This window comes from Cygnus olor, chromosome 12 (assembly GCF_009769625.2).
Source record: "Cygnus olor isolate bCygOlo1 chromosome 12, bCygOlo1.pri.v2, whole genome shotgun sequence".
NCBI lineage: Eukaryota > Metazoa > Chordata > Aves > Anseriformes > Anatidae > Cygnus > Cygnus olor.
Window position 1 is genome coordinate 2,373,259 of NC_049180.1, and position 11,009 is coordinate 2,384,267.

General features: G+C 53.2%; 1 protein-coding gene and 1 long non-coding RNA gene across 2 annotated transcripts in view; one reads left to right on the forward strand and one right to left on the reverse strand.

Moving 5' to 3' along the window:
* Positions 1–938: 938 nt before the first annotated feature.
* The window catches only part of JPH3 (junctophilin 3), a 50,682-nt gene continuing 40,611 nt past the window's right edge, over positions 939–11,009 (reverse strand). The window contains exon 5 of the mRNA XM_040571274.1: positions 939–2,980. Within this exon, the coding sequence (XP_040427208.1) occupies positions 2,900–2,980 (81 nt within the window). The 3' untranslated portion in view covers positions 939–2,899. The remainder of the gene's footprint in view (positions 2,981–11,009) is intronic.
* LOC121076717 lies at positions 6,361–9,278 on the forward strand. The gene is made up of 3 exons (XR_005823679.1): positions 6,361–7,148; positions 8,845–8,943; positions 9,050–9,278. It is a non-coding gene; the product is annotated as an uncharacterized LOC121076717 (long non-coding RNA).

Below are 11,009 nucleotides of genomic sequence, written 5' to 3' on the forward strand. Positions count from 1 at the left end.
TAAACCTTCAGCTGTTCCCGTGCATCTGTTGGCGTGGACATAAAACAGCAGGGATGGACACTTTACACAGATTTATACGCCCCAGTGACGGACGTTTTAATGTGCCTTAGGTAGATATGAGTGAGTCCGGGGCTCGTAAGACAGGGAAATATGCTGAATTACCTCTCTCCCCGGGCTACTTCTCAAGAATATTTCTGGCCTTGGGCAAATGTGAGAAGCCCAGGACTAAGACAAATTGTTCGGCTCCCTGTGATTAATAAAGGCGGCGTTATTTTTAAACACGTGGTGTGGGAGCCAATTAATATTAGTCTTTGGCTATCTCTCATGCTGAACAGACCTCAGCTCGACCAAGGATTTATCCCAAGGAATAAAGAGATGAAAAATCTGAGTTGCGTTTGCTGTGCTGTGTTTGCACATAGCTGCTGGTACGTGGGCAAGAGCAGGAATAACTAGTCGGCCACCAGTGTGAAAAAGCTAGCCATGAAATCACCAGTAGCTGTCCTTGATTGATAACGAGAGGCATTGATAATTGATAATGAGACACTTCTAAATATCATACCGTGTTTGCATGTAACTAATCTGCTCCCTTGTGTCATGCAGTCAACCGAAATGCACAGAAAAACTTCTCCAGAGTCCTTACGAAGAGCTGGGACCAGAATTACTGAACACGTGGCAGAGTTCCCTGGGCTGCAGCCACAATATGGCATTATTGGGTTCATCTCAGGCATGCAGCAACCATTTGAGAGTACAAAAAGGTGACTGAGGACCAAGAAGGAAACACCAAAAAAAAGTGATGAGGTACCAAAAGGATGGAAACTCATCGTGGAGTGACAGGAGGTACATCGGTGTCATTTGCCCTGTCCACCCATAGCCCTCTGCCTGCAAGGGGAAGGAAGAAAAACTGCGACAGGGAGGGAGAAAGACCGTGTAAGGAAAAGAACTGAATTTAACTGGCACATGCTCTAATCCTTAGTTTATTTCTGGTTAAAAATATAGCAATCCAGTGCAGTGTAATAAGAAATCTGCTGAAAAGGTAGCAGAGAAACAGCTAAAACAGAAGCAAAGCAAAGCTGAGGCCGCGTTCAGGGCTGTTCCCACAGCTCTGGGTGGGAAATGCCGGGCAGGGTCCCCCCCACCCCGCTGCAGGTGTGCAGGGGCCGCATCCTGCTGCGGACCCACGGCGGGGACACCCGGGGGGAATTTGGTCCCCAGCCCGAAGGGAGCAGCTCGCTGTCGGCTCAGCGGCATCGCCGAGCTCCCAGGCAGGGCGAGACGGCGCTCGTGGTGCCAGGGCACGGGGGGGAAACCCTCCGGGAGGGTTTGGAAGGCGCCGGGACGCCGGCCGTAGGCAGGCGGTCGAGCTAAGACCACGCTCTGGTGATTGGGATCATAACAGCTCAGAACAGGGATACGGCATCTTTAATGAGTATGCATATTATCAGGGGGGAGACAGGGGAGGGGAGAAAATCAAGGCAGGCATATTACAAAGATGGTATAAACGAACAAATTAAGTGACATAGAAAAAAAAAGAAAAGAATACATCCTTAGAGGCTGCCATTGCCAATGACGTTTGTTTTTTGTTTTTCTTTTTTTTCTTTTTTTTTCTTTTTTCTTTTTTTTTTTTTTTTTTTTACAGGGACATGTTGGAAGCTGGAATATACATCCTGCATTACAAAGTGCAAAATACTACATGCTCAGAGCCCAAGCATGATGTCTGAAACAGTCCACAGCAAGATGTAAGAGACAAACCCACCACCCTCTCCCTCCTCTCTGGGACATGCTCCAGTGCTCCTCCCCAGATGCCTTTTGAAAAACGTTTTTTTTTTTTTTTTTCTTTTTTAATGTTATTTCGCTTTATTTTACGTCATACTAGGTGGGTCGGAATCGAGCCCTCTCTCCCCGCCAATCTGCTCCCTGGCACCTCTGTGCATGGACGTGTTTGGGATGGGATGCTCAGCGTGGAGTAGTGCTGCTCCTCGCGGGTCGGCGTGGGCTCGGGGAGGGTGGGGGGGGGGGGTGCGATCTGGGCACAAATTCTGACCCAGGAGAAAGTGAACAGAAAGCAGCCCGGGGTGGTTTTCCAGCCCTGCCGTGAGGGGGAGCAGCCCGGGAGGAGGATTGAAGGCAGGAGGGTGGTGGGGGCCGCCGCTCGCGCCTTGTGTTCCCCGTTTCCCCCCCTGCCCCATGGGTTTTCACAAAACACCCCTTGCGGCTTGGTTTTAAAAACAAATAAAATGGGGCCGGGCGCCCTCCTCCCGTCCGTCACATCCAGGCAGGGCTGGTGCCTTCCCCGCGCTCCTTCTCGCCTCCTTCTTCCAGCGACTCTTCTCCATTCGTGACGGGAGAAGGGAAGAAAAGCACCGGCTGCCTGATTTTGCTTTTCTCTCCCATTTACTTTAATCGTTAAAGCTGTTGTGGATTTCCCTGGGAAGCTCAGCCTGGAGCATCCCAGGACCCGTACACACGTGACACGAAATCTCCCCACGGTCCCCTCGTCTAGTCTCCGTTTTGGGTTGGTTACCGTTGTTACAAATATATTTTTTTGGGGGGGGGTGAGGGGAAGGGAAATGAGGTTTTATTTTGTTGGGATTCCTTCTCATCCTTTCCAGTGTTGGGGGGGGCAGAGTGTTGATAGCATTTTGCCATGCCACACAGCATAGTGTTATACAAGCAAAGAATTTTGGCTAAAATCCAAAAAACATTACCCAGGAAAAAAGGCAAACTGTGAGTGAGACTCGATCGTTTGTTGTTCTTCTGTGAAAAGACTTGGAAATTGTCGTAGGACAGTTCGAGTTATGATTTTTTTCCCTTTTTTTTTTGTTGTTGTTGTTTGTTTTGTTTGTTTTTTTCCCCCATTCATACATGTAACTGTTATTTTTGCAAACAAGACAGTCTTGAGTTAGATGAAAAAGTTAATAAACAAAATGGCGACTCCGATATTTAGTAAGATCACCATGACTACCAGAATGGGAGCTGAGCCCTGCAAGAGAAAGAGAAGGAGAGGAGTTAGGAGGTGCCCCGAAGGTCTGCCCACGGCCGGGGATGCGCACCCTGCAGCGCCCGACCCCAAAGCACCTGCAGGACTCCCTGGACTCCCCCATGTCGTGCACATGGGAAATCTGGCCTTAATTAAGGACCAAAATCGCTTGCTTACCCGAGGTGGTCAACAAAAAGAAAGAAAAAAAAAAAAAAGTGTCGGATTTTATGGTTCCTTGGGGATGGTTTGGAGGTGTCTCCAAAGGACCCTTTCCAATAAACGTGATTGTTTAAGCAGGTAACCTGCGGATGGCAAAGGGCAGGCCACTCTACGATGGTCCCCATTAAGGCAACGTTTTCGGATGTCTCTAATAACTTTTTCTGAGGTTCATACGGACCAAATTCCGCTCTTGGGGACTCCATGGGAAACGTCCCAGCGAGGCGTCGGTGTGGGAGCACCTGCCTGCGGCAGCGTTTCTGCCCTGGCATTATCTCGCCCAACGTTACCCAGTTCCCTGCGGGCTGCTTCTCCGAGTTCCCACTGCAGCCGATTGGGATGTGGTGCCGGACCCCCCTCGGCACCCCAGGAATGATAGGAATAACCACGCAGCGCCGGGATTGAAGCTTTCCACCCCGTCTTTATGCGGAGTGGCCAGAAAACACCCACCCTGCCGCCACGTCCCTGCCGTAAAACATTTGCTGTCCTAAAGCGTTAACGTGGCTTGCGGCGGGGTGAGCGAGCGTGCGTGCAGGTAGGTGGTAGCTATTTCCCGGCGTAGCTGGGATCCTCGGCTCTTCCCGCTGCGACGGAGCTGCGCCAGCCTTAACCCCCTGCAATGGTGCTGGTGCTTCGCTCAGCACCTCGCTCCTGCCCTGTGCGCCTCTTTTTTTTTTTTGGGTGGCAGGGTGGGCGCCCTTTGCGAGCCAGTCCTTGTGCCGGTCTGCAGAGCTGCTGGAAATAAAAAAAAAAAAAAAAAAAAAAAAAAAAAAAAGGAAAAGGCTCCTTGCTGGACAGGGCTGGTTTCTGCTCTGAGCAGGCTGATTCAGTTCGCATTTGGGAGTGGGTGGGAGCGGGGATGCTGGAGCTTGCTGGCAAGGCATATTTGTAGCTTAGCAACAGGGTCAGGGGAAGCCAACCAAACGCAGGGATTGCAGAGAGCCGCTCCTGGCAGCCAGGTATCCACGCCTGGCTGCTTCCAGCAAACCTCTCCGCCTGCACCACGCAAAGCCTTTCCAAGGCAGAAAGCATCCCCCCGCTGCCACTCCTTCCCCCCCCCCCCCCCCCCAGCCCCACGGCTGCCAAGCGCTGCGATGCGCTCTGTTATTTACTTTCGGGGGGTTTAGCTTCATTTCAGAAGATTACCGGGTTTTACGATTTTTGAGCTCGTGTTAATGCAATAACAGATTGCGAGCGATTATCGCTGTCATTGTTTCTGTTGGCAGGGCACCACAGAGGCACAAAATGCATTTGGTTCCTTCCACCTCGCAGCCAGGGGAGGACGGAGCTGCTCTCGTACTTACATCAGCCTCGGTCCACTCGCAGTTTGATTTCCCCTGCTAAAGAGGCAGTGACCATTTCTGCCCTCGCTCTGCTCTGACTGCTAGATGGTCTCGGTAACAAGCAGCACGCAAACTTATCCGCCGGCTGGCACGAGCCTGGGATGCTCTGGAGGCTGTTCCCCTCTCCCTGCCCAAAGGCACCCAGCAGGGCTGGCTGTCCCCTAATTCCCTGGTGTTTGAGCTTTGCCCTCACAAACACAGACACTTTGGGATGGACCTGCTGGCCTGAGCGAGACCACAACCCTTTGGTACCTGTGGATGGTGATGGGGTGGGATTTATACACCAGTACGCCAAAATTGTGCCCTCGGCCAGAAAAACAGGGGAGTCAACAAACCGAGCACCGTGCACACGCTCACAGCAACTGGGTTCCCATGCACGAATGTTTTGCTCAAGTCCCTGGTTCAGTTCGCACCCATTTGCATCTTGTGTCCCCTCCTGTTCAGTGCAGAGCCAGGAGACGGTGCCTGCTTTGCCGCCGCCTATCTGGGGACTTCCACGTTGGCCAGCAAAAGCATCCCAGAAAGAAGATGCCCTGGGAGGGAAGGGCCTTTGCAGCCTGAGGGGCCCAAATCCAATGATCCAAGAACCTGCAACTTCTGCTTCTCTTCTCTAACCCCTTCTTTTTAAGACCCTCTCCCCTGTGCTAGCTCCAGCAAGGGCTTTCCAGGCCCTGGCACCCCGCTGGTATCGCACCCGCAGCTCTTAGCAGGGGCTGGAACCCTGCCTGTGGCAGCTGGTCACATAAACAGCTTTGGGCCTCTGAAGCTTCTGTTTTAGTTCCAGTTACGAATCCTGCTGCACTTCTTGATGCTTATGTCTGGTTTATTTCTAACTCGCAAGGTCTCTGCGCCTTCACCTCTGCTCAGAGCAACGCTTGCCCTTCCCCCCTTTCATGGCAAGGATGTCCTGGGATATTTCATCGACTCCCAAGAAGAGATTCCTGCTCAGTGCCCATGCAGAAGGTGAATCCTTTCTGCTTTTCTGCTTTGGCAGAGAGGTTTTGCCAAGCCCAGCCCAGCAAGAGGTCAGCGAGCTGCCTTTAGCTGGAGCTGCAGCCAGCGTTTTGGACCTCGCAGCCCTTACAACGCTACACCACGTGCAAGACCTCTAACACGAGCCACCTACATACAGGAATGAGAGAAATCGCCCTCGATTTGCAGCTTTGCATGCTGCTTTCCTAGTCCAGTGGTGCTTTACCTCATCTTTGGCCTCCTTGAGCCCTGGAGAAGCCCGAAGAAAACCCTGAGGCCAGTGGCATCACAGCCTCTGGGCTGATAGGAAGCTGAAGGTTGAGCTCATTTTCCAAACCTGGGGATCGTGTGCCACAGACAGCAAGCAGCCTGCAAAACTTTCCTTTTTCCTCCTTCATTCGTTGTTTTTGTTGAAGTTACAGCACCTTCTTTAGCCAGGAGCTGCTGGGGGCTGTTCAGCCAGCCCTGCGTGCCGTGCAGGAGCTGGGACACAGCACCGAGGTGCTGCCCATCTCCCATGCAGAGCCTTTAGGGCCGGATCCTGCCTCCCCAGCCCACAGGCACCGCCTGGCAGCGTCCTCTCACCTAATTTTAGCTTTTAAACGTTAGACATCCAGACCGTGCTAACCCTCGAGGCCGTCTGTAGAGCGAGTGACGTGAGATGAATTCCACCCAGCACGGCGACCAGCCTGGCTCGGGGAAAGGAAAAATTAAACCCAGCTTGGGTGTGCCCGGGCATTCGGCTCGCATACGGGATGACGGCGAATTTCATCAGCAAAATCTGGCAGCTGTGGGGCTGGGATTTTAGTTTATTTTATAATAAGCTCCCTGGGCTCCTTTGCAGGAGGAGAACTGCTGCCGAGGATGGGTAAGGTACACCAGTACCCACTAGGTGCCGGGGTGCTTCTGCACAAACAGATAACCTCCAAGGACTCTGAGATTTTCTCCAAAGTTGAAAGACCTGGAACACAGATCTGAAGCCGTGGAACCACTAAAATGTGAATAAGCCCTCGTCACGGCACAGCAGTAGTAACGGTGCTCATCGCCGTGGAAGTAATGAGTGAGAAGCATCTCAGTGAAGCGCTGCGAGCTTTCCGAAGGTTTCCTTCAGCCTCTCGTTTCTGGCACGCTTTTTGCAGCTCCGACTGCGGCTGCAGCTGAGCACCACCACCTCTGCCCCACCGTTCAGTTTGTTTGTGTTTTGTTTGTGTTTTTTTTTTTTTTTCCTTTAACTGCTGTGTAGCAACTTAGTCTTACTGAGAATACAAGGGACAGCTGGTTTACAAATAAAATTGTGGCATAATTAATTTAAGTATTAGCAATCCATTATTACCTGTTGCAGCTCTGTCTCTGCCATGGAAACCATAGTGCAGGTTACCTAGGAATCCCTCTGGGATCTATTAAGTGTAATTACGAAGGACTTGGATCAGCAAAAAGTACATAGGCATTGTCTTCCAGGCTCAGCACTACAAAAGTGCTGAAAACTTCGCAGCTCCACGACATTTGTGCTGAATTGTCACGTAATTGCCAGGAACAGGCTGCTGTGAAACAGTTAAGGAACGTTTATCAAGAGGAGCAGAAGGGACTGGCTTCCCCTTCTCCGATGTGTTGCTGCATCCCGGGGGGTCGATGGTTTTAAGGTTTTGGTTTTCTTTTGGTCAAAAGCTGGCAATTGACCCCAACTTTCTCAAAGCTAGACGGCGGCGTGGGGTTGGGCTCAGAGCCCTAAAATGGATCCAGGATGACAAAGTCAGCGGGGTGCACCCTGCTGTTACATCAGAGGGCTCCTGAGATTAAACGTTTTGGAAAAGGATGCTGTTGAGCTCAGCACTGCATTTCTCTCTGAGCATTATTTACCTTGTGTTGTTACAAGTAATGCCGCGATGTCTGCACATCAAGGAGATTAGAGGAAGAGCAGTTTCTGGTTATTATTTTTTTTAAGAGGCAACGACCCCCAAACTCTTTGTGCACGTGGCAGCTCCTCCTGCACTCGCTGCGGTCCCTGTGCCGGTGCCTCCCTGGGCAGGGCACCCAACTCCGAGGGGTGACAGCAACCAGGTGGCAGCAGGGCTGATATTCCTCCTTAGCCCCTTGTAATTACAGCTCACACTTGTTTGCGTGCGTGTGTGCCGGGCCACGGCCACTTGGGATCGGGTTGTGAACCTGTTGTGAGTTTATTTAGACGAGGTGAGAGAAACAAGGAAAACCCAGGCACAGCTGCGTTAGGAGACCTGGGGAAGGCTCCTGACGGGGAAATAAAGGAAAAATCTGAAAGGGAAAGCCAGAGAGGACCACAGGGTTTAGTCCCAGGGATGCTAACCACAAAAACGTCCCCAGGCGCCTTTCCCAGGCTGGTCCACAGGCAGACGGGACCGTGCACAGCATCCTGAGATGCAGGTGACTTTTTGCACTCCAGTGCCTCTGGGCAGCTTATATTCTAGCTGAAATTCGGTGCTGGGGATGGGGGCGAGGGGCGGGGGTCCCTGCCCAGCCCTGCCTTTGCTGCGCTGCTGCGGTGCTGGGCTGTGCCGGGGCTGGCTCTGGCAGAGCGCGGCGCTGGCTGCAGATTGGCTGCCTCCTCCTTGCTTTCCCCAGCGACAGGGAAACCTGCTCAGAATCTCTGGGTGGAAAATCCACCCATCGCGCAGACAGCAGGAGAGCAGATGCTGCAGCTCCCGGAGCCCCTCTCTGCCTCCCCGGCTGGCGCAGGGTGGTCTCTGCCACCCTTAACCCCGCAGAGGGCTTGCCAACTTCGTTGCCAACCCCAAACCTGCAGCTGTTTCCTCTGGTTCTTTGCAACAAGAGGCTACACCGTCAGCAAACGGCTGAGAACGCTGAGATTTTATCCGACAGCATGTGACAATGGAAGAAAATGTCGGGGGTGGCTGGGATTTTTGGCTGCTGCCCCGCTGTCGGGCTTTCTCTGTGGGATGAGACAGGGGGATTTTAAAGGGCTAAGTACCGAGCCGGCTCACAACCCTGGGGAGTTTTCCTATTGCCTTTATTGAGACCACAGTGCATCCCTAGAAGTCTTCATCCGAATACCTGTGACTGCTCCTGAAATGAGGACAGGCAGAGGAATCAGGCTCCGTGCGTGCCTCAGCAGTGCCCTTTCTCTCAGGCATGCTGGGGACCTGTGTGCCCAAAACACTTCTGTTCCTTTTTGGGAACTGCAGATGTTCAGCACCTGCAGGAAAGGGGCTACTTTCTTTTTATCCACTACCCTAAAAATATGTCATCTTTCGTGTCGATGGATAAAAAGGGTTGCTGGCATTTTAGAAAGCCTCCTTCCCCTTCCAGCGGCTCAACAATTCCTTTTTTCCTTTCCTGTTTTAGATCATCTCAAAGGCTCTAGGAAGCTGTGAAGTGCTCAGACACAGGCTTGAGCTTTTTGCCTCGTGGTTCCTTAGGGCCAGAAAGGATGGTGACGTCCACGTAAGTCCCTTAATCCAACAACACTGACACTGGTCCGGGGACGTTGCTTTCCGATTTCATCTGCCCAAGCGACGACAATTGATGCGAGTTTGTTCTGTGCGCGCAGGGGTCAGTGCGCACAGAGACACGGAAAGATCAGGTGCCTTCGAGTGTGATTTTAAGGTGTTGGTGTGACCGCAGCGCTGGCTTGCTGACCCTGAAACCCCAACATCCCCTGATAGTGAGCACCAAGCAGCACTGAATTTCATCAGCGTTATTGAGCAGCGGCCTCAAGAAATGACCTTTGAAAGAGGATTTTTCAATTACTGATGTGCAGCCCCCATGGAGGGGGGCTCTGGGAGCTTCTTCTTAAGGGAGTGGTGAGAAATGAGCAAGAAGACAAAGTTCCTGGAGCTTATATGGCAACCCATGCGCTCAGCTCCCCTGCAGAGGTCTGTACCCCCATCTGAGCACACATTGCAAAAGGCTGGAAATCAAAGCAGCCTGTGGCCCCATCCCTCTTAGCATTATCCAGAGGGATAACTTCCAGCTGGGCTTTTCCCAAGACCTTTCCCCAGACCTGCATCCCTGCCTCACTCCATGCCAGCCCTGACCCAGCTGCGTTTGCACCGAAGCTGGAGCCGGCACCCGACCTCTGAGCCAACCCACAGGGCTCGTGGGTGTCCCGTGGGGAGCTGCTTCGTGGCAGATTATTTTTGCACCAGGCTGGCCATCGTTCTGGACAGGGATACTCCAGGTAGGGCAAAAATATCCCTGCTGAGCTACCAGCATGCTGCTCGGCGGGCACCCTTCTGGAGCGGCGCAGCTGCCCGGAGCTGAGAGGTGCCCTTTTGGGCGAGCAGCTTCCCAGATGGCAGCGCGGTGACTCGCAGGGAAGCGGCTGCCACGCAGGCTGCAAGGAGTGGGCACGCACACACGCACGCGCATGCGTGTGCACACACGGCCCTCCCCAGGAGCTGGGGCTTGCCTGCGTGCCGGAGGCAGGCGGGGAGCAGGGAGGGGAGGCTCCAGCATCCCTGCTGAGCAAGGCTTCAGGGAACATGGGGAGCCGTAGTTCTGCAAGAAAATATCCAGAGCGTGAACAGGAGCCCCCTGGGCGCAGTGGTTTTCGCAGGATGGAGCCTTCCCCTCCTCTTCCTCGGGGATGGCTGCACTTTCTGGAGGCAAAGGTGGAAGGTACAGGCAAGGTCACGGTGGTGCACAGGAGGCTGGGACATGTTGGGTGGCACCTCCTGGTCCTCACCCTGCTGGTGCCACTGTCCCCTCCCCACTCGGCCGCTGGAGCAGCCCCCTGCTAGCGCAGCGCAACTCTTGCTAGAACAAATTGTTGCTGGCATTGTAGGTTATTTAAATCCACATATTATCTCTTCCTCTGTATTACATTAGCTTCCTCCCAAACCTTCGCCATCTGTTCCACCCTCGGTTATGAATGTGAGAAAACTGAACATGCTGCTTCGCAGCTACAGCACTTAAAAGGATGATGTGCAGCCTAATGGCTTTTCTGGGCACTTTTACACGCAGCCTGTGCACATTCGGCGGTGTCCAGCGTTCGCTGGACGTAGCCATCATGGAGATGTTGCATGAGTGGCTATTTTTCCAAAGCTGAAGCTCACCGACGTGTGCAGGGGTCCCTCAGAGCTCCCATTTCTCTCCGAACCAGCAAGATGTGTCCTGCGGTGCGGTCCACCAGCAGACACCCTGCGTGCAGCGCTTCGTAAATGCTGTGTGGGTGCTTGCGAGCCTGCGCTGAAGCTTGCAGGATGAATAGGAAGCCAGCAAGCTACAGGGCTGTGTGTGTGGGTGATTTATCCACAGCCACAGCAGGGAAATTGTGGCAGCTCGGTAGCTGAGCCCTTCCTGCATCCCGGCTGCATCCCCCATCTCTGCTTCTCCCCCCGGCTGCTGCCTTCCCCTGGCTGCCGGCACCCAGCACCTTTGCCCTGTGGGCAGCAGGCAGCTGGAAGGGGCAGGAGGGATGCTGGAGGTCTGGCAACAGCAACCACACACTGCAGACCACCATGGCCAAACTTTCGGAGAGACTGATGAATGTCGTCCTTTATCAGCCC